This window comes from Festucalex cinctus, chromosome 13 (assembly GCF_051991245.1).
Source record: "Festucalex cinctus isolate MCC-2025b chromosome 13, RoL_Fcin_1.0, whole genome shotgun sequence".
Lineage (NCBI taxonomy): Eukaryota > Metazoa > Chordata > Actinopteri > Syngnathiformes > Syngnathidae > Festucalex > Festucalex cinctus.
Window position 1 is genome coordinate 5066577 of NC_135423.1, and position 23424 is coordinate 5090000.

A 23424-nucleotide genomic window follows, 5' to 3' on the forward strand; every position below is an offset into this window, starting at 1 on the left:
TGCTAATATAAGATAAAAAAAATTTTTATTTATAATTGTAAAATATCCATCCATCCATCCATTTTCTTGACCGCTTATTCCTCACAAGGGTCGCGAGGTAATTGTAAAATATTATTTTTCTAATTACCGTTAGTTTTTCGTTTATTATTATTTTGGTGTGTCTTGAATGTGTACTTTGCCATTTTATACAGTCTACTTTGTTTGTCTACGCCTGGACTCCGAATGTGTAAATGAAGCCAATTGATTGATTAACTCTCACTTGGGGTCGACCAGTGGCAGGAGCATCTGCATCCGAGCGAAAGCGTAGGGCCACGCGTATCCGAGGGCGGTGGGGCAATGCTTGGGCAGGTGGTCCTGTCGCAGCAGGCTGTACATGCACAGCACCCACGGGTCCTTCACCGACTGCGCCAAGATCCACACGTGCGACGGGCTGCGGATGTCGTAGTGGCTGCTGACCAGCCGCCCGTTCCACTCCGCGAGCCACTGGAGGTCCACGTGGGGGCCGGCGGACGTGATGGCCTGGAAAAGACAGGGCACGTTTATGTAGAGCTTCTCATACGTCATCGTGCCTGAAGCGTTGAATTGAATTAAATGTGAAATCATGGATAATCAAAGACAATGACAGGTTTGCATTTCTCAATACATTTCTGCACATAACTTAAATAAGTGGCGACGTTATCCCATTCTAATTCTCAGTGTCATATTTGAGGATCTGATGGAGATTTGAAAGCCTCACACAACTTACTGCGTCAGAAACAGCCACATTGGCGAAGCTGTCGATGATCACAGGGCTGAGCTGGTCCATGACCTCGATCACCGCTTTATCGTCATCCTGCAGAGGACAACGTGAGTCTCTAAAGTCAACAACAAAGTGTCTTCCGTCGTATGGCCGCGACCGATCTTACCTCGGACTGCCCGACCACGCCGAAGAGGCTGCGGATCTCCTTGAGGATGGCGACGGCGAGTCTTCGAGTGCTGAGCTGGCAGGAGCAGAGCAGCACAAGGGCCAGACCCTCCACAGCGTGCAACACGGCGGCGTGGGGGCCTCGCTCGGCAATTGCCGCCGTCTTCACGTTGGAGCTCGTCTGCAGCAGCTTACAGAGGACAAAAACGGATTCAGAGATTGCGACGTTTCAAGCAAAGGCAAAAAATGTCAAGTCAAGTACCTACTCCCTACCAAACTTCAAGCGAGTCGAGTCATTACTTGAGTTAGGCAATCCATACAATCTTAAACCGACATTAAAATACAGTAAAATCGAAAACGAGGTGATTACTTCAATGTAGCGGGATCGTACGCACCTCGGCAGTGTGTATCGTAGCCATGCCGTAGCTTTTCCCCGCTGCTGCCACCGCCGTCAACTTCCACTGGGTGAGCAGTTGGAGGAGCAGCTTGAGCGACGAGTCCAACAGCCCCTGGTGGGTGTCATTGACCTCACGCAGCACAAAGCCAGCGAAGCCGAACAGCACATCGTCCCGCCAGTCCGAGAAGTCCACTAGCAGACTTTGCAAAGAGTTTTGAGCGATGAGTCGGAGCTCGTCGTCCATGTGGATCGTCAGTCTAGTGGACAAAGAAAACTCTTTCTTAGAAAGGAGAAAAAAGGAACATAGCAGACTTTTTGCACATCTGATTGGTCAGCAGCCTACTTCCTGGTCAATGTCATTGGGATTCTGCAGGGGACTGTAGATCTGAACTAGATCTGCTCCAAACTTTGATTGATTCTGTATTAAAAGCTAAAATGTTGGGGAACAAACTGACCAACCAGGCCAGCAGCCAACCAACAAACCAGCCAAAGAACCAACAAATTACTGAACCAACCAATAAATTAAGAAAATAATGATTGAACGAACCCATGTGGAAATAGTGCAGTTCCATCTTTAATTAAGACTTTAAAGTTCATTGTTCATCATCTCACCGGGAGAGCAGGTCTACCAGCTCCGTCTTTGACATCCCGTCAGGCATCATGCGAGGAATGGCCGCCACGCACGTTCTGAACAGGTCAATCTTGGGCTTCCTTTCACCCCTGCAACACATGTTTACTCTCGAGGTAAATCCATACATCATTTTTCGTTATTTGAATTTTCAATTGGCAATTACAAATGAAAAATGTCTTATTATCATCCTTATTTGTATAATTAAACCTAACACACACAAAAAGAAAAGACGACTGATTTTTACATATTGAATGTTTAGGTTCAGATCCAAAATATTTAATATAAAAAGGGGCCACGGGACTGAATTTAATTATGGTAGTAAGTAGGGGTGTTAAAAAAATCGATTCGCCGATATATCGCGATACTACATCGCGCGATTCTCGAATCGATTCAAAAAAAAAAATCGTTTTTTTTTTTTTTTTTTTTTTTTAAAAAAAGCTCAGAATTGTTCATTCGGTAGTCTTACCGATTCAACGTCTTATCATCATTGCCTTTTTTTTTTTTTTTTTGTGTGTGAATCGATTTTTAAACTTCCATTTTTAATGGAAAAATATTCAACAAAACGTCTGACTTCGGGTTAGGATTCACACCTTGAGCATGGAAGAATGTTATATGAACGGAACATTAAGCCTTAATATTTTATTTTAATGCTGTTCAAACATGAAACAGATTACAACCTCTATAAGACTGAAATTTCAGATAAATAAATAATACATTTTCATATAAATCTTACACTCTACAAGCTTACTGATTAGTATTTTCTAAATTTGAATGAAAAAAAATCGCAACAATCGACTTATAAATTCGTATCGGGATTAATCGGTATCGAATCGAATCGTGACCTGTGAATCGTGATACGAATCGAATCGTCAGGTACGAGGCAATTCACACCCCTAGTAGTAAGTATTTGCAAGGAGAAAGTCATCTTAATAGTTTTTTTGTTTTGTTTTTTTTTTTAATTAAAACTGGAAAGAACAAATGATACGCAGATGATCCTATTTTGACTTGTGTCATCTTGCACATACGTGATCATGTCCTCTGGCTCTTTGTTCAACATCTGAGCGTTGGTCATCATCATGCAGCGTCCCACGTCCTTGTCCAGGTGTCTCAGGATGCTGTCAATGGCCTTGCGCACGTGGTAGTAATACTGTGACATCCCTGAAGAAGAGGAAATATAGTGGCACCAATTGACTTACCAATTCAAGTCAGTCCATCACCATATATGAAAGTTCTCTATTGAAATGAATGGAATTGTCATTAATATGTTCCTGATGCCTGGAAAACCTTAGCAGTTTTTGTAATGTGTATTATACAGTATTATACTGTATAAAATATACAGCAATTACTTGATAAAAAGTTTCCATAATTGCTCTGTTTTTGAGGATTGAGTGCACAAAAGCATTCATGGCTACAGTGTGACTCTCTCACCAATGACTTTGGCCTCCTCGTCCGTTAACGTTTTGCTGAGGTACGTCTTCTTTACTCGCAGCGTGTTTCCCGAGGGTAAAATGCAGCCGGTGTTGGGCATGGGAGGCTCGCCGTCCTTCTGCTGAAGTTTGTCAGCCACTACCAGGAACGCTCTCAGGCCGATGTTCATTCTCTGCACAGTTTGTTTACACTCAAGTTTGGTTTTATGCAGTTTTCCATTCGTCTTTTTTTTTGTGTGTGTGTGAGCGTACCTCCGGATTAAGACTAAAGGCTTTTGCAGGTTTCCCCACACACAGGAGATCAAAAATAATTTCTTTCATGGCAAAATCAAGTCTTTCCTGTAAGGAAAGAAGATACGGCTAACAGGATTGCCAACGTGTGACGGGTGAACGTGAAACTGTTTTGTGCCACACCTGTGCAATAAACTGGATGATTTTGACAAAGATGTTGAGAGGCATGTCTCTCGGTACCACGCTGCGAGATCCTTTGGGGAAAAGCGTCGTTACAATGGTGCTGAGGCGACTGTGGAGAAAAGACAAGAAAAATTAGCTGATGTTGTAAAGCACAATAACAATTAACATGAGACAATGCTAAAAATGTTCTTTATGTGAATGATTGTTAGCTAGCTTAATTGTTGTCTTTACGAACATAACAGGCTAACTTTCTTACTAGGAGCAGAGTGGCCCCTTAGGACTGTCTTTCCACAGAAACGGCCCGCTGTTTACAAAACAAACACAAAATGGCAAAATACAGGCTCGGGGGTGGAGGTTTAGGACAAAATCCCCCCCACACGTTATGAAAAGCCCATATCTATAAATTGAGAAGTAGTTTGTTTGTTTAAAAATCCTGTATTTAAAAAGAGCATTTTCCTGAGTGAAACCGGCAGACAGGCCCTTTAAATAAATGTTTGTTGGGCTTATTATTTTGATTGAAATTGATATTGTCCAGAATGACTAAAAAAAAAAAAAAAAAAAAAGAATCAAGATTGAATTTAATTAAATTTATTATTATTATTATTATTATTATTATTATTATTATTATTATTATTTACTTAATTAATTGCAATCGGTAGGTATTGCTCCATTTAGTTTTTCTCCATTTTGTATTGTCAGTGATTTATTTGTCTTGCAGCGCGTCATACACGGAATCAATCTGTCGGCTCAATGTGCACTGTGACAAGTGGCCAAAGTGCATGTATCAGGAGGACAAAGTGTGAGGACGCTCACCCTTGCGTCGCAGTATTGCTTTCGCACTTGATCCTGATCATGTAGACCCACAGCAGTCGATACAGAGACTCCAGCGCCACGCGAGCCATCTTCGGGTCTCGACTCTGCGACGCAATCACAGTCAGCCAGAGTGGAGAATCACATTCTGCCAACTCTCTCATCTGAATGACATTACATTACCTTGAGATTGGAGAGGCAGTTGTTGAGGAAGACGTGCCATCTGTTGAGGAAGAACTGCTTCTGGCTGACGCACAGCAGGCACGTCACTAGCGGGTAAAAAGCCTGTGTCGTGGGGGCAGACGGATTGAGCAGATTAAGCAAATTATCGACACACAACTAACTGGTGGAAAAAAGTCAGCAGTATCCACGAAAAGTCTCAGATTTAAAACTGTGCTCCACCATGTTTTTTTCTTTCCATTTGACATTGTTTTAAGGAAGCTGTTGACAGTACAGAGTGTGACATAAACCTTAATATTACCTACATCACTGCTGGAGAATTTGCCGAAATGAGCCCCAATCAGGAGCAGGTGTCCTAGAGAGCAGTGATTCTTAACCAATTTCTAAATACAGAAAATGTATCTAAAATTGTGAAGCTTTTTTGCGTACGCCATCTAAAGCGGGTGAAACATTACATCAAAATGTCACAATTTTGAGGATTTGTCATGAAAAAGAGTGTACGAGGGCCGGTTCATAGCTACCAATGTTGTGCCAAATCAGTATTTCAAAACGGGAGCACAAGCGTGATGAAATCCAGGCCATAAAAGTATGCAGCATAACCATGGAATTAAAATCCCAGTGAGTTATGCATGTGTGGTTGTTTTGCAGCTGTTGACTAACCAGCGAATGCTTCTTTCTGGCCGACAGGTCGAGGGTTGTGTCATACAAGCTGTCCACAAAGTTCCTCAGGCAGGGAACATTCACCTCGTTCTTCACCGCCTGCGACAAAGACAGTCACATTAGCACAACACGACACTTACTCGTCCCCCCCAAAATGACAAAATGAGAGAAACTCGAAACCCATTGACTGCCGTTGACGGAAAAAGACGTCAAATAATGCATTTTTGCTGGGCTGGCAGTGAATGTGTTAAACACAATGTGCCAATATATTTTGTGATTATATTGCAGCTTCCTTTTTTCATTTTTTTTTTTTTAAGGCAAATGTTGCTTAAAAATCGATCAATTTTGGTTACATCTCATCTTAAGTCATTGACTGCCATTGACGGAAAAAGACGTCAAATAATGCATTTTTGCTGGGCTGGCAGTGAATGTGTTAAACACAATGTGCCAATATATTTTGTGATTATATTGCAGCCTCCTTTTTTCCTTTTTTTTTTTTTTTTTTTTTTTTTTTTTTAAGGCAAATGTTGCTTAAAAATCCATCAATTTTGGTTACATCTCATCTTAAGTCATTGACTGCCATTGACGGAAAAAGACGTCAAATAATGCATTTTTGCTGGGCTGGCAGTGAATGTGTTAAACACAATGTGCCAATATATTTTGTGATTATATTGCAGCCTCCTTTTTTCCTTTTTTTTTTTTTTTTTTTTTTTTTAAAGGCAAATGTTGCTTAAAAATCCATCAATTTTGGTTACATCTCATCTTAAGTCATTGACTGCCATTGACGGAAAAAGACGTCAAATAATGCATTTTTGCTGGGCTGGCAGTGAATGTGTTAAGAAACTTGACACTATCTGTACTGTAAAGGGGGGGGAATAGCTTACTGCCGCAACAGGAACCAAAATTTCAACAAAGAGCCCTGCCAAGGCGTGCTTAACGTCCTTGTCCTTAACCTCCAGGAAGTATTGGGCGCATTCCTGCGAAGGACACATTTACACAAGCGGTAAACACTTTTGATCATTTTATTAAGATTACATTTGAGCCAAACTTCCAGACAGTATAGATCGTAAAACAAAAACAAAAAATGACACTGTTTATTTTATCGTGTGTACAAACAAAAGGTGTTTAACAAATATTCATTTTTAGCCTTTTAGTGGACACACATGCTTTTCTTGAGGTCACTGAAAGCTGAATTTTAGAAAGTCCATGCAGTTGGCATGTTCTCGACAGTGTGCAAGTGTGACATCCCCAAACGTTTTAATTACCTGCATGAACTGGAATGAAGCTTCGAAATCCTCAACAGGATACATCTTAATTCGGAAGAACTTGACCCCCATGATGAGGCTAATGGTACTCTGGACTACATATGCACTCTGCTCTTTCTGCCTCAGCTCCTTCAGCTCTGACATGAACTTCTTTTTCACAGCAGGAAACCTAAGGTCAAACAACACAACAGACCCGTCAACCTGTCATACAAATCAGCACTTCCTGTGTGTCTTAAAAGCATGGCATCATTCCAGAGAGACGCTATTTCAAGGCACATGCTTCCTAAAAATATCATCTCCCCCTCCTTCTCCTCCAAGTTCTAGACGGCGAGTCTGCACTGTCAAGATGAGCTCCCGGGTGAGCGCCTGATCCCTCTCAAATTGAACCAGAGATGGGATTTTTCTCGCGGACTATTTATAGTTGCTAATTCATCACAAGGGCTCATATGAGCACCACTCCCGGTGGCCGACTGTGCGCTTGTGAGGAAATTCTGCATCTTTTCTTTATGAGAATAAACTGTTTATCCTGCCGCACAAACATAGTGCGGGAATCAACATTTGATTCCCGGCCGTTTCGGGTTGGTAAAACGTTCTGATGCGCCTCAAGCCTGCCTGGCTCTATTTTAAGACTTTTGTTCTGTGCTGTGGTGATCTGAAAACAGCAACTGGACACATATCAATTTCCAGTCCTAGTTTGGTGCGAGGGGGTAAAATGTCCAAAAATGAGAGGTCCCGACGCACATTCCAGTCTCCCGAACCGGAGACACTGGGGCACAGCAATAGAGCTCGACATAAGCGTACATGTACTCACTTGGACTGAGCCAGGACTCCAATGACCTCAGCATACAGGTCTGCTACAGTGTGCATGTTGCCAGTGTTGGGACCGTGATATCTGGCAAAGAAGGAACGGAAAATAGGATCAAGGAAAAGTGGTCAAGAAATGTTGATGGAAAAGTCGAAGACTTTACCCTTCTTTGTATCTAAAGTGCTTAAAGGCTAAACTGATGACCTCGTTGACCAAGCTGTCGAGTACAGGGTGCAGTGGCATCTGGGGAGTCGTCAGAAGACACAATAGAAAACAATTAGGGGGGAATTATAAAATTAAGATATGGCATATAATAACATCTATCTAAGAATTATTATTATTTATGGATGGATGGATGGATAGATAGATAGATAGATAGATAGATAGATAGATAGATAGATAGATAGATAGATAGATAGATAGATAGATAGATAGATAGATAGATAGAAAAAGTTACCTTTTTTTATTTATATTTTTTATTTTTTATTTTTTGCACTGTTGTTTTTTGTCATGTTACTCCCCTAATGATGTCAAAGCAATAAATTGGCCCTTTAGGTGAGGTTTCTATCGCTTAACTTGTACAGCTGTGTGCCCATAAAAGATGCTAATGCTAAAAGATAAAATGCTAAAAAATAAAAGATGCTAAAAAAAATGCTAATGTTGACATTTTGACTGTTGGCGCAAACATCAAACATCAAAGCGTATGCAGGGATGGAAGAATGTTGATTTGTTGTGATAGTATTGTATTGGTGTTAATGTTTTATGTTATGTTTTTATGGGTTTTTTTGTGTTCTGTAAAGCTCTTTGTGACAGTTCAGGCTGTTTGAAAGTGCTATATAAATAAACTTGAGTTGAGTTGAGTTGAGTTGAGTTGAGTATTATCATATATGGGAGTCACCTGCTTCAGCACTTCGATGAGTGCGAGGGAGAAGATGAAGTCGATTGCCAAATCCCTCCTTTCAAGTAAATAATCCCTCTGCTGCTCATCACTGGAACACATACAGGAAATGACAACAGGCTAATTGTCTCTAACTAGCGTAGCATTCCGTCATGAAGCAATCTCACTTTTTGCACTTGGCGTTGGCTCTCGGCCGGTACTCGTGCGGCTCCTCCTCCAGGCCGTTTTGCCGTTTGTACCAGTCAAACAGCGTGCGCAGGATGGAGGGCAGGCAGTACTCGGCCAACGAGCTCATGGTGCTTATCAACTGCAACAAAAGAGACACGCACACGCACAAGATTTTGCAGTCAGTGAGCGCCTTCCTGACTTGAATTGACGACAACATTTGTGAATGTGTGATTCCTAAATGAGTGTTTTCATTCCAAGTGAAGGGCGAGGTTGTCACGGAGACAAGGTGCCCGTCAGCCGCCTGGATCAGCTTTAGGAGGGACTGGGAGGCGTGTTGGAAAGGAAGGAACGGGCGGGTTCGGAGCACACAGGAAGGGAGGAGAGTCCGGCGGGGTGAACACAAGCGAGGGCTTCATTGAGCACGAGGCCTGGAGAAGAATCTGGGCTCTGTGCGCAAGCCGCTTGAATGTGCTTCATGCAGCAGCACAAACAGTGCCGTGAAAGGAGGCTCTCTGCGCAAGCACACGGACACACCTCGGACCAGTGCCAGGGCTCAAGGTAAACACGCCTTGCCCGGAGCTGGCTCACAAAAAAGCTTTTGTTGGGATGCGGGCCAATGAGCCTTTTCAGGTATCGTCCCAAATGGAGTCAGAGCTTTTAAAGGGCACATACAGTCAGGAATGAACCCTTCCACGAATTGTACCAAAAAATATATGAATGAAAACATTTGTAATGGCACATGTTGATAGCTTAGTACAAATGATAAACTAAAGCCCTGCTAACATTTTTATGTGGCCCGCAAAATCGAATCGTGTGCATCGACCTCATGTTTCTTGCTAAAAATTTATGACATTGTAAATGGTCTTCACTTTTAATAACTTTGGGATACTGCAAGTAATGTTTTTACAAACCATTTTTTAAAATGAATATTTGATACTATTTTCCTTGACTTTTGAATTCAACATTAGCTATCCATCAATTAGTTGTCTCAATGTCATATGATTAAATGAATTATATGCATTAATATTGTTTCATTCTCAAGCTCTCTAAGAGAAATCAAAACCACAATGTGACCCACAACGAGAATGGCGACAATAATCTAATAAACCACAATCTGAAAACACTTTTCACATTATGAATAATTTATATAATTCCAATGCATCTTCCAACATTACATTTAAAAATAAATCGCTTACGGATGAGATGAGCTTTTTTTTTTTTTTCTCACATAAATCATCAAAGATTTTGCTCAACCCTGACATGCCAGTCGATGATCAAGATCCAATATGAGCCCCGCCCCCACCTAGCCACACCCACCAAACCTTGTTACAGCGACAACTCGTGACAGAGTTCGGGAATGGCTACTTGTTGAGCCCATAAAGACAAAAAACATTAATGGCATCAGTCACGACATTGGCTGCATTTTCACTCATGGAGGCAGCACTTCCTCACACTTCTCAATTTGTGCAGGTAATGCATGCCGTGAACACAAAGTCAAACACAAATACGTTGTTAAGAAGAAAGTCTGCGTCGCTAATGCTAATCTGTTGCTGCCGCCACTGCAGCTCTCACAAAATATTGACTTGGTTGTTGAATTTCCCACTTGATGGTTGGGCATGAACTTGTGACCCGACTATTTGTACACAAGCCATTAAAAAGACAATTTTCTTTATTTTGTCTGCTTTAATAAAGGAAAGGATGTAATGATGACAAACAAGAGTTCAAATTGAACCAAATGCTTACTTGGTCAAACTGAGGATCTTCACCCCTCTGAAGAGACTTTGTCAAAGGCTTTTCCTGAGGGAAAGAGAAAAAACTTGTTATCCTCTGAAACTGGAGCTTCACATTTTTGAAGTCATTGCGACTCATGGCAGCGCCATCAATCAGTGTGGCACCAGCATGAAGCCTGGCGCGGTTATTAAAGATGCGACATTAATGACGCCTCGCATTATGAAAGTCCTCCATCATGCGATGCAATGACAGCTTTCATGAGGGATTAAGGCCGCTTACTAAATTTTACACCACCCACGCGCATCCTCTTGATTAATAAATGGAGGCTGAATTGACAGTTGAGTGTCAGGAGGACAAAGAAGAAAAATGGTCATTTAATCCATTTGTCAACAAGCAATATAATTTTAATGCACAACACTGTAGCAACTAAAGGAAAACAATCAAACCAAGTGGTAAAAATGTGAAAAATAATTTACAACTGCATTTCATTTCTCAAAGTGTGGTATGTATTGCTAAAAGTTACGCGGACTGCCTGTAGTGGTACACAAAAAAAAAAAAAAAAAAAGAAATACTAATAAAAAAATAAATAAATAAATAATAATAATAATAATAATAATAATAATAATGATGATGATAATGATAATGCTAATGATAATAATAATAATAATAATAATATTAATAATAATAATAATAATAATAAAAATCGCTGAATTAAAGGTTCATATTGTGCCTAATGTTGGCGAGGTTTTTTTCCCCCCCTAATCCAGTACAGTAAATTTAAGGACAGTTTTAAGTTGCATTGAACTTGAAGAAGATTTGGTGAGCATGCTTAGGCCACCTAAGGTCAGTCTAATAAAACTTTTTCATTGTCACTTTCTACAATACCTAAATCAATCTCAATACGATGCAAATGGGCTGATGTCAAAACACGGGCTGCCTGTGATACCTTCACTGTCCGCCAGCAAAGCGGGACACATCACTAGTTCATGACTCACTCCAATTATGCAACCGGTCATAAAACCCTAAGACCTAACATGCAGATAAATTGCAACTTTCCAGCTTAATAAAAACAGTAGTTGACATATTGAAAAAATAATAATACTAATACAAATATGCAGCTCTGATGTCTATTGGGAGGGGGGAAAAAGAACAAAGAAGGAGACGTGCCGGAGGGAGGCATGCTAACACTGAGGACGAGTGCACCTCCCAGTGCTCATTAACACGTCCCTGCAGACTATACAGGAGGTGACTCATTGCTTTCTTGAAATGACATTGTGCATGTCACATGATACATGAAAACATGACAAGAATTTGTGCCTTACTGTTGTTGTTTTTTACTATATTTCCTTGCTAACATTTGTATATGTTTTATGTATTTCACATTTTCGGATAATTTTTACTTACATGTTTATTTTTCAACTAATACTTTTGGACTTTTTTTTTCCCAAGCATTTAGTTTTTTGTTTCTCTACTCATCGTAATGTCATATGTGTGTTGTTTCTTCTAATTGTGTTTCAAAAGATAATATTTTTGTAATATGTGCTTTTAATCTAATTTAATACTTTTGTGTGATAATTTTCATTTTCCAATGCAGTCTGTATTTTTCAAATAATACTTTGGACCATTTGCCAAATTGTTTGTATTCTTCATCATTTAAACATTCATATTTTTCCAAGCATTTGTGAATTTGTAAAGTAACTTTTTGGACATTATAAATCTAATTTTCTCCCAACATTTTTCAATTTATTTTCTAATATTTGCATTTGTTAGCATTATTACTTTGCTTTTAAGTATATTTTTTTGGTATATTTTAACAAACAATATACAGTATTTTCCACTGATCATTTTAGTCTCTATGATTGTAAATCCTGCGACCTCTCCCCAAAACAGAGGCCCCAGAAATGGGACTTTTGGGAGTCGGAATCTTGGAAATTGGCATCCAATTTTTGATGCTGGAGATTGCGAATATTATATATTCCCTATGGGCGAACTCTACCCTGGCCCCAACCATCACCATATTAGAAGAATCTCAGCCCCTGAACCAGTGCTTCTCAATTACTGTTTTGTCGTATCTCAGCCCGACTCACCAGCGGCTCCGCCATGATGACGCGGATCTTGCGCTCCGACACGGTGGCGAAGGCGGCAAAGAGGCTCTTGAGAACGTACTCGCCCGGCTTGCTCTCCGGGTCCACGCTGATGGGCATGGCGACCGGCGGGCCTTTCTCCCCCTGAGGACTGCAGACTGGAGGGAGGGGCGGCTTGTTGTAGCCGTTGCCCACGGGCGATGCTGCAGAAACGACACACGACAAACAGGAATTAAGAGTTTAAGATGCTGTCACATTATGTGCAGTTTGAACATTTAATTCAGCAATTCTTTCACATACCACTAGAGGGAGCCTGCATCACACTTTGAGAATTACTGATTGTATCAGCAACAGCAAACACCAAAGAACATTTTTCATTTGAAAATTCTCCTGGGACACCACAAAAAAAAGTGTTTTTTTGTTTGTTTTTTTTGTATTTAATCACTGTTCACCTGCTTTCTTATTGGCACTCATGTGGGCAAATTCTCTAGTATTCATTTGAGTTTTATGTATGAGCTTTGGAATTCATCCAAAACAGCTTCTTCTAACAACAATGGCAAATCACCTGTTGAATTTCAGGGATTGGTCCTTGAGACTTTTTTTATTATTATTATTATTATTTTATTTAGTTATTTATTTTTATCTAATGCATCCTCTCGTGATAAACATGTCCACCCAATTTCAAGTTAATAGGTGAAACTTGTTTTGGGTTTTTGCTTATCAAAACTGCGGAAAAAGGCCCCAAAATGTGATCAACTTGTTGGATAATATCAATAAACAGTGATATCAAGCGGGCTAATAAATAATGAGAGTTCAGTTTGCCCCAAACATGGACATGAAAATTCCCACCGTGGCGAACATTCCTGACGCACGCTGACCAAAGGGCAGCAACTTTTGCTTTCCTACGGCGACGCCGTGCGCGGAAATGAAAGCCTCATGGGCAGCAGCTGCTGTTTTCATTTCATGTCAGCGACCTGCGAGGGCAGCCAAAGATCTCACGCATGCGAACGGCTGTATCGTGTTACGATGACGACCAACGCAAAATAGAAATTAAGTAACACTGAATGAGAGCCAATACAAGAGCTGTGGTCACAAGTTGTTTTACAAATACAATTATGGTCAGTATGAATTAGTCAGGACTATACTAAAATGTATCATGTGGGTTCCCTATTAAAAGTCAACCTTTAATTTTGTGAATTTGCTGTTTATTGCTTTTTTTTGGGGGGGGGGGGGGATCATGATAATTGAATGTGCTGCTCCATCTGGTGGGCATGCCGTGGCCACCAGGGGCAGTATAATGCATACAGAAATACTACATAGCTTTGATGATGAAACACAGAAGACTGTACTATTGTTTTTCACAGAGGATAAAGAATATATGCCCATGAGCATTGTTGTGTGGACTTCTGTTGAAATCAAGTTGTTAAATTCATAATCATAGCAAGACTGATGCTAACTTTGTTAGCTGGTCTATGATGTTTTGAATTGTGGTTCAGCGTTAAGCTAGGTAAAGTCACAGTATGTGCTATGGCTAAGAAAAGAACATGTACACGTCTTTATTTAATATTTCAAATAAAATTTCAGCAGGAGTGGCAGTGATAGCAGTTTGAAAAGAGCACATGGCCGCTGTTTTGAAGAGTTGCTGTCTAGTTTGCTTCCACCATTCTGCCACTTGCAAATAAAGTTTGAAATATTTGGAAGTTGGGGAAGTTGAGGTACCAATATATGTCATTCTCTGCTTTTAAAAATGTACAGGTACAGTATACACACTTAACGTATGCATTAAAAACAAGGGGGAGGGGGGTTCTATTGTAGCAATCGTCACCAAAATTACATTTAAGTGAAGGTCATTTCTATTTATGCCCAGTTTAACCGCTGCAAATCGTCACGTTTTATTAAAAGTATATTTCTGATTAAATGACACTTATGTAGGGTGATGGCTGTAATATTTGCAGTGGTAGTAGGAATGTCCCCAGAAATGTTGGTGATGATTGATCACAATGCGCTGACATTAAGCCTTTTTTTATATATATAAAAGTTTTTAGAATGTCCCAATTTACAAAACCTGAATTTATCTTACGCTATGTCTGAATGTCCGTGACTATGCTGGTGCTACAGTAAAGTCACAAATGTTTGTTTAACTTGTTTAACAGACACTAGTGTCTTCCAGTTTCTTTCTATACAGTAAATATCGCTCAAGTGTCCAATGCTGAAAATTCCCCAGAATCTTTCAACCTCCTGCAGCATAAACCTGTCCGTGTTTTCCAGACCTTCCCAAGACACGCGTGCCATGCCGCTTTTCAAGGAATGACCAGCATGTGCGACCGCGCTCAGCACCTACCCAGGCCCTTGATGAAGCTGATGACGCTGGCCTTACTCCAGCACACGGCCGTTGCGTCCATGGTGGGGAAGTCGGACGGCGTATCCAGGGTCCTATACCAAAAAATTCTGCCCTACGGAAACCCGCCGCCGTCCATGTTCTGCGCGTCAGCCGGCCGCGTCCTCCCGGCGAATAGTTTCCATGGCGGGTATGCGCAAACTAGACAGGGAGACCACACAAAGCTTGTGTGGCTCTCCTTCCCCTGAGATCTGTGTTTGGCTTCCCCCTCTCGCCTTGTGACCAGCCTGTGCCGCCTTCCAGGAGTGAAGGTCAAGCGGGGAATTTTTAGCCCGGGCAAAGTGTGATGATGCTACAGCTGTGTGACTATAATTAGCCCCGCAGAGGAGGGACGGGGGTTGTACTATGGTGACATGACAGTCACACCATCAGACATCAAGATGGAAGGCGCAATTGTGCGTGAAGCCGTTTGTGTCTCGGGCACGTGACTGGCAAACGAGGGGGCTTGCAGGGACATGACATCAGCGACACCACGCTGAAAACAAACCGAGCGTGGTACACTGCCCTGAGGACAGGACAATGAAGCAAACAAGTGGCTATTTCTAAAAAAAAAAATAAAAAAAATGTATATGTAAAGAAATGTAAAGAATTTTTTTGGGGTTGACTTTTGAACTTGGAAAAAGATGTAGGCAACCATCTTATATGCATGAGCGTGTTGTGCATTAACTATGAGGTCCATTAAGTGACCAACTGTGGCGTGATGATGCAACTCAGTGTGGCGCAAGCACGTTTCTGTTTACATTTCAACTCAATGTTACGTCAAGTTCAAGGACTTTGTAGTCATTCTACTTGGCAATCCCTTTCATTTTCAAGACGGTCTTAAAAGGAACGAGACAAACAGGAGCTGATCTCCTCTGCAGGTGAAGCTCCACTAATCTTATTAGCGCGTCCTCACGCTTACTATGAGCGCTTGAGAACTCTGCGCACTGCACTTAAACACAGCCAAGCAGCAGCAGCAGCACATATGCGATGAGATGCTGAATCATTGCACTCTCACACAAACGTTATATGAGAACGACCGGATTTCCATTGTATGGACAAGTGTGGATCCAATTCCCATTTAGCTAATGTCTATTTCCGTGAACATTTTAACGTGACGCATGTTTACATTCACAGAAAAAAAACACAGACACTACTGAAACACTCATGGACGAACAAATGAAAGACTTGGAAAAAAACTGAAATGCATACACCCACACAACTGAAATGCTCTCACATTAACAATACTACTACTACTAATATTTAATCTCTCTCTCTCTTTAATCGCAACAATTAAGGGTTGAAAAGAAAATCTAGTCAAATATAGCTTTAAAACTTCAAACAAAAATGAAGTGGGGGAAAAAAACCACAACTGAAATGCTCACACACACACACACAATTGAAATATTACACAATTGAAACTCTCATCTGACAGAAATACTCACACTGACGCTACCGAAGCACTAGGACACACAGACACAACTGAAAATATCTCACACACTACAGAAACATGCATTATTTAGCTTATTAAATACGGACACGTCTGTAAGGTTCATGTTGCAACTTAAACAGCCAAGCAGCAACGAGCCACTGAATGGAACCAGCGAGTCAGGGATGCCGCGATTGTGACTCAACTTCTGGAGGAGGATGCGTTACCGTGGCGATACTGTTGCTTGGAGACAGACAACTATACAGATAACTACTGTTCTATTGATATAAAAACAAGAAAGGTTACAGTCTCTTCTTTCAAAAGGAAAAAAAAAGGTATATTTATATCTGTTTCTGTTTTGCATCAATTAGCATTAGAATATAGCTAAGTTTCATTATTCACAAATCTGTTGAAAACGGAACTTGTTGCAACATGGCCCTGGCTGATCTCTTATACTCTGCTGGCACCTGCTGGCCGTTTTTGGTAATAACTACCATTGCTTCAAGCCACCTCTTCAGGTCAGATGCTGTATCAAAGCCTTCTGTATGCTATAGCATAAAAACAAACATAAATACGTTTTTGGGAGTGTAGGACAAGTATTAAAAAACGTATTTATACGCCTTGGGTTTTGAATGAGTTAAGGAACAATACCATATTGGCATCTTTCTTTAAAATATCTATCATTGTTTTTTTTGAGGGGACACTTTATGTATCAAAAGTAGTAGCGACAACTCAAGAGTTGCGTACTCGTACTGGTATAGGTGTGAAAAAAAGTGGTATCGAACATCCCTAGATTTAAAAGGTTAGTGCTTTAATTTGAAATGTCATTTACGCAATTTCCCGACCCTACAACTTGTGTTTCAACGGAGAAGAGACCAAGCTGCTACTCACAGCCGCTCCATGACTTGAGCAGAGATTTGATGCTGATCTCAAAGAAGCCCGAGTCCTGCTGGCTGGCCATGATGGACGGCGGCTGATCTGGGACCAGCGTCGCCGCCGTCACCCGCTTTCCCGCGGCCTCAGAGGCGACAAGCCGGCAACGGTGGAGCCTCTGCCCGTCCTCTGACGCTCTCTCCCTTGCGCGGCGCCCTTCCTCCCCGCTGCCCCACTCGCCTCCGCTCGCGCGCGCTCAGCTTCTCGCCGTGTGCAGCGAGAGGCGGGCGGTGGGCGGGAGTTAAGAGTTGCCTTGAAATAAATGCGTGCGGAGGCCGGGAGTGCAGGGAGCAATCCTCTTAGCCGGTGTGCAGTTAATAATAACTACTGTTTGTCTGCGTGCGCTGCCTCATGATGATGATGACGATAAGGACAGTAATGATGAAGAGTGCATTACAGCAGCGCATCTCTCATCTGTCAGATGGAGAAGAACTCTCAGCATAAGCAGGAACATCTGGGAGGGAGGTGGGAAGAGTGCATTCAAGTGATCAGCAGGATTATCAGTTTTTAGGGGAACGCTGACTTTTGGCTTTTAATGGACAACTATTTTATAATCAAGTAATTATTTGGAGCCATTTTTTTTATTTAAAATTCAACAGTAATTGTTCACTGAATTTTGTAATCTTTCATGAAAGAAGACTGATTATCTTCTGTGTTTCATTAAAATAAGACATTTGCAAACATCTGTTTGGACTTTGGAAAACAATGACTGAAGCATCAATCCACTTTTTTTTTTTTTTAAAGAACTTTATGAATATGAAGTACAAAATAAACACCAATCACTGGTTGATAAACAGTAAACGGGGTAAAAAAAAAAAAAAAAAAAAAATGCACTGTAATGCACTTTAATGCAAAATTAAAATGAATCTGATTAGTCGATTAACGGGTTGAATAACCGATACACTCATCAATTCTAAAAATATAATAATAATAAATAATATTCTGTAGAGTGCTATTTTTCCAATTAAAAAATAAACTACAAAAAAGATGCCGTTTTTCAGAGATTGGAACGGATTAATGGAATTTCAATTCATTTCAATGGAGAAATCTGATTTGACATTTTTTTTTCCTAGTTTTGTTCAAAAGTTTATAATCTGGCAGAATTTGTGAAATATTGGCATTCTGTGATAAAATAAATGATTAAACAGTTCCTATAAAGGAAGAATATCTTACAAATTATGAGCACAATTGATCAAGCAAGTAGCAATTATTGTTAAGCATTCAATTTCTGAATAAAATAAAGCTAGTGTGTCCAAAACGATTGTTTGATTAAGGGGGGGAGGGGGTGATCATAACATTGACACACATGAAATTCAAATGTTTGTAATGTAAATCAGACAAACGGCCTTAAGGAAGGCCTGCTTTTACCTGCTGATGCAATTTTGTGTTGAATAAGGCAACAGGGAATGAAATGGGTGCGGTGCCGTTAAAGCGTGCGCTTGGACAAAAAATAAAAAAATTAAAAAAATGCTCTTATTAAGTTCTGCTGCAATATATTTGTACTGTAAATTTGTGATTTACGGCTCCCAAAAAGCATTTTTCCCCTCTCATATTTTCCCAGCATTCACTGCCTGTTGGATTGTTTCCTCACAAAGGCTGAAAGGTCAACTGCGGAGCAGGCTCATTTATTAAGACATCTACTACGATAGACAAATGATCAGAAATCGAAAATGAAAACGCCTGTTCAACAAACATGAACTACCACAAGACTTTATTGTATATTGTCAGTTGAAGTATTTAATGGATGTCAGAAAGATGGAATACACGGACGTTACGTCGTGTTGTGTCGCCAACTCCCAGTAAGGAAAGTAGTAGCTATTGGCTGTTGTAAAAGTCGCTAAATGATATTATCGCCGGATTTGCATAATTGTCAATTACGAATTAACGTCAATTTAATGAATAACATCATGGCAGAGGCAAAACGAGTAAAAGAAAACACCCTAAATACATTGACTACAAATAAATGTCCTTCTGCCAATTATTTTTTTATTTTTTTATTTTACCTTTGAAATAGGCAAATAGGTGAAAATGCTGTCTACCAGGAAAAGTCGCTCAAATTGTTGCCAGTCGCTTTTCACAAAAAAACAAAAAAAACAAAAAAAGGTTTGGAAAGTCGCCAGATTTAGCAAGAAGTTGTCTACAGTGTATGCCAGTCGTACTAAAGTTCACTGTCAAGATTTAAAACAAAAAAACAAAAAACAAAAAAAAAAGAAGAAGAAGAAAAAAAGAAAAAATGTTGAAAACAATTGCAGTTCCTAATTTTAGCCACAGGGAGTGATCAGCGCAAACATCTGTTGAGTCCATCAGATGTAATCTCATCAACAAGCACTTACACGACTATTACGTCATGCTGAGAAATTGATGTTCCTTTCCAAGCTGAATAGAAGAAACGTCAAAAGGACACAAGTGAGAATAGGACAAAGTGAATGTCAACTGCTTTGAGAGATGAGGTCAAATGAAGATGTCAATCAAAAGTGACACGTTTTTGACATCTAGCTTCATAACACAGGCATACCTAATGCGTCCGCCCAAACCTTCCCCCGTGTAAGACCAGAAAAATGACTGGGCCACATTAAGAGATATTTAAGAGCATTATCAAGCGCTGATGAAGGTGAGGAATGCGAGCTATGTGTCGACCCTATCTCTGCGCTACGTACTCCCCCTCAGCCCCCAGGGGCCCCTTTCCATCTTGAGACCTTGTCTCCTTTAATACTGGACGGGTCATTCCACAATCGGAGGACATTTTTCGCTGATGCACACGCAACCCTGATATCTATGAAATGTAGGAGAAAGAAAAGTGAGTGACATGACTCAACAGAAATGACAAGCGACTTTCTCTTGTGCAGACCTAGGCAAGGTCATTTGTTTATTTGGAATTTGTTTTCAATCATAATGGAGCATGCCAATCAAAGGCAACAAAAAAAAGTCACTCAAACTGTCATTGATCCATTTTCTGTCACACTTGTTGTCTTTATAAATAAAGTTTGAGTTGTGTCGACTGTCGAGTCCTCGCCAGTGTCGCAGGTGAGCTGCAGCCAATCCCAACAACCTGGACTTGTGGCCAACTAATTGCAGAGAAAAATATACATCCGTTTATCTCCTTTTATTATAAAGCTAGCAGTGACCAGTTAGCATTGCAGCTTACCCAGATAGCATTAGCATTAATTTGTAAATCCTGAAATCAGCGCAACACTACAATTAGTAGATGCGCCTTGAGATATAAGTGGCACCAGAGTTTGGTTTTTTCGAGAGTTTTTTTTTTTTTTTTTTTGCTTTGACTTTTGAGCACAGGCTTGAGATACGAGCGACGCATGCTGGCGGGTCACAATACAAGTAGCGAGAACATTCTTAAAAAAAAAAAAAAGAGAGGTTTCAAGCTTTTTATTGCTGCTCTCATTTAAAAAAATGCATATGGAATATGGATTTATTAGCTGTTGTGCTGTCACTACTGAATATTTTTAGAATTGATTAACCTATTGAGTATTTAATTGATTAATCGACTAATCGGATTCATTTTAATTTTGCATTAAAGTGTATTGCAAAAGCATTCCCCCCAGATTACTGTTTATTAACCAGTGATTGGTGTTTATTTCATATTTCGTATTCTTATAGTAGTTAAAAAAAAAAAAAAAAAAAGATGAGGAGATTGGTGTACTATGATGCCGGTTCGGTCATTGTTTTGCAAAGTAAAAACAGATGTTTGCAAATGTCTTATTTTGATTAAACCTTCTTTCATCAAGAAATACAGAAATCAGTGAACAATTACTGTTGACATGCTGAAATCAGACGATTTGCAATTAGACAATTTTAAATTAGAAAATGGCTCCAAATAATTAATTTATTTTTAACAGTTAAATTATTAATAAATTATTAATTAATAATCTAATTAGCTGTTTTTTTTCTGGAAAACATCTAATAAGTGTATTCAAGAATGCCGTGTTTCTGAAAAATATTGTTGTCTCAAATTGTGGAATGACCCTAGATGACACCCAACATTTGCAGCCAGGACACCAAACGAATGTGGACTGCACCTACTTTCAAGGATGGTGGGCCTCTTCTTGTGCCGCATCTTCTTAAACTTCCCTCTAAAGTCCCGCGGCGGGAAAACATCCAAGCTGGCAACGTGCCCCGGGACGGCCGGGACCGCCTCATCCTGCGGACGCCCCGTCCCCGTTCCCAGTCCCGGTCCTGGTCCTGGTCCTGGTCCCGGCTCAGTCACTGAGCTCATGTTGGCAGGTGGCGAGCCCCGGCTCACTTCTTTCATTCTTCCATGTGAGGAGCAGATCTTCCCTTCTTCTTCTTCTTCTTCTTGCACTTGAAGATATAGTAGTCCCTGTCTCTCTTTCTGCTGGCCTCCTTTCGCTCTGCCTGCTCATGTGTGCTCACCTCACCACTTGTCAGGGCAGTTGAGCTCGTTACAGTTACAAAAAAAAAAAAAAAAAAAAAAAAAGTCATGAATTGGACAGGTTTTAAATTACTTGGACAGCCCCTCCTCTCTTCGGGGCCAAAAGGCGAGAAGAGAAGTCATGACTTAAAAAAAAAAAAAAAAAAAAAAAAAAAAAAAAAAAAAAGAGAGGGCGGGACAGAGAAGAAGAGAAACATCCCCGCCTTAGTAAGTGTGTGTGCGTGCCCAGCAGGCATTCCTGAATACATATCCTGTATTTGTCTTGCGCTATTTGACTGGTGGAATCGTGCACACCCCCGCCGACGGGGGTGGTGTTTAATAGCCAACAGGATGCAAAACACAGACATCAAAATAAAGATGGATTTGCATCATTAATAAAATGGAAATAATTAAAACGAAAATATGATAAATAAAATGGAGTGAACCGGCTGAGGGGGAAAAAAAAAAAAAGAAAAAATCACTAAAGCCATAGGCGGCATGGCTCAAGTGGCAGAGGGATCGTCTCGCAACCCCCTAGGTTGTGGGTTTGATTCTCAGCGCTTGTGACCGCACGTCGAGGTGCCCTTGAGCAAGACACTGAATCCTCAGTTGCTCCTGATGCTAAGTGAATGGGCAGACAGTGTTACAGCACTTTGTTTAAAAAAAAAAAAAAAAAAGTGTTAAAGTACTTTGAGCACCTTACAAGTAGAAAAGTGCTACGCAAGTTTAAAAGTAAAATGAAAGAAAAAAAACCCAACTACAAATAAAAGTCGAGAAAATTGATGTGTGGATAAAAATAAGGAAATTTGATGGGAGATTCAATAAAAACTTGAAATAAAATGAGCCAAAACTGAAGTACAAATCAAAAAAGTCAAAGCAAGTGGATGACTTTTTGGAGTGTCAACTAAAAATAAATAAAATAAAATAAAATAAGACGTGAAATGCTGTCGCTTTCAGTCACTTGGGAGCCATTGAATGCTGCTCACACCTTCACCAACACTTTTCCCCGCATCTGACCTACATCAGCAATACAAACGGCCTGTGTGTGCGAGACTCTTCTCTGGGTGTGCGTGTCCCAATGTGTGTGCGTGACACGTGTGTGTGTGTCAATATGTGTGTGAAGGCGTATTCCTGTTTTCGCAGTGACAACATGGAACAAGCAGCCTCACAAGTGCTGCTTGTCAAGTGTGTTTTTGCTGCGTTTTAACGAAGACATTCTCACACAGGAATGATGTCACGCATTCGTGTCGTCATGGGACGCAGTCTGACAATTGAACACGTACACAAAAACGAGGCCAATCAAAGTTTTTGGCCTGGTGGTTCTCTTTTCTACACCTGCCAGCAGACGTTACTGTCACAAAGCAACAGTGCTCATGTGTGTTACATAAATTTTTTTTTTTAAAAAGTCAGATTTTTGGTGTAGGATTTTGTTGAAATGTCATTCCTTTGGATACATTGTATGTTGGAATATTTAAAATAGCGGTAATTATTCTGTAACGTTGTCTCTCAACCCCATTACTAAAATCGTAGAGTTTCTGCAGATATCAATAAATCTAATATAATGTTTCAATACATTTTTTAATGCAACTTAAAACTAATTTAATGCCCACAAAATCATAGAAAGTCATAGATTGGTGTTGGGGTAATTTTCTGCCACTAGGTGGCATTAGTGTTTCATGTTGGACGTCGGTTAGTTTTGTTTTGTTTTGTTTTGTTTTGTTTTGTTTTCAGAGCAATTGGCATTTGGAACATGAAGCAATTTGTGGACTTCTCTTCATTCTAAATTACAACTTGTTCTCAGGCCCCACAAATACTGTACATATATTTTTAGCACATTTATTTTTGCGCAATCGTGTGGTAGTGACTCCTTCGCACAACACTGTACGTAAAATAAGTCCTGAAAGTTTTTACAGCAATGGTGTTTACA

At 40.3% G+C, this 23424-nt stretch overlaps 1 protein-coding gene across 10 annotated transcripts in view; it reads right to left on the reverse strand.

Annotated features, from left to right (window-relative positions):
- Window positions 1–23424, reverse strand: part of frya (furry homolog a (Drosophila)) — a 55145-nt gene that overhangs the window by 28984 nt on the left and 2737 nt on the right. For 4 of the 10 annotated variants that reach the window (XR_013287838.1, XM_077540594.1, XM_077540595.1 and 1 more), the window contains exons 1-21: window positions 21149–21433; window positions 12378–12577; window positions 10303–10356; window positions 8559–8698; window positions 8392–8482; window positions 7657–7736; window positions 7500–7580; window positions 6689–6857; window positions 6308–6400; window positions 5424–5522; window positions 4767–4868; window positions 4587–4690; window positions 3774–3882; window positions 3612–3698; window positions 3361–3532; window positions 2958–3090; window positions 1914–2021; window positions 1300–1558; window positions 906–1094; window positions 746–832; window positions 260–519 (exon numbers count right to left, since the gene is read on the reverse strand). Coding sequence is in view for 9 of the 10 variants with exons in the window: in XM_077540594.1 (XP_077396720.1) it covers window positions 260–519; window positions 746–832; window positions 906–1094; window positions 1300–1558; window positions 1914–2021; window positions 2958–3090; window positions 3361–3532; window positions 3612–3698; window positions 3774–3882; window positions 4587–4690; window positions 4767–4868; window positions 5424–5522; window positions 6308–6400; window positions 6689–6857; window positions 7500–7580; window positions 7657–7736; window positions 8392–8482; window positions 8559–8698; window positions 10303–10356; window positions 12378–12577; window positions 21149–21377 (2846 nt within the window). In the remaining variant the exon portion in view is untranslated. Of the gene's footprint in view, window positions 1–259; window positions 520–745; window positions 833–905; window positions 1095–1299; window positions 1559–1913; window positions 2022–2957; window positions 3091–3360; window positions 3533–3611; window positions 3699–3773; window positions 3883–4586; window positions 4691–4766; window positions 4869–5423; window positions 5523–6307; window positions 6401–6688; window positions 6858–7499; window positions 7581–7656; window positions 7737–8391; window positions 8483–8558; window positions 8699–10302; window positions 10357–12377; window positions 12578–14715; window positions 14914–17071; window positions 17327–21148; window positions 21437–23424 lie in introns of those variants that run through there. The other 6 variants (XM_077540602.1, XM_077540599.1, XM_077540597.1 and 3 more) reach the window with 4 other exon arrangements.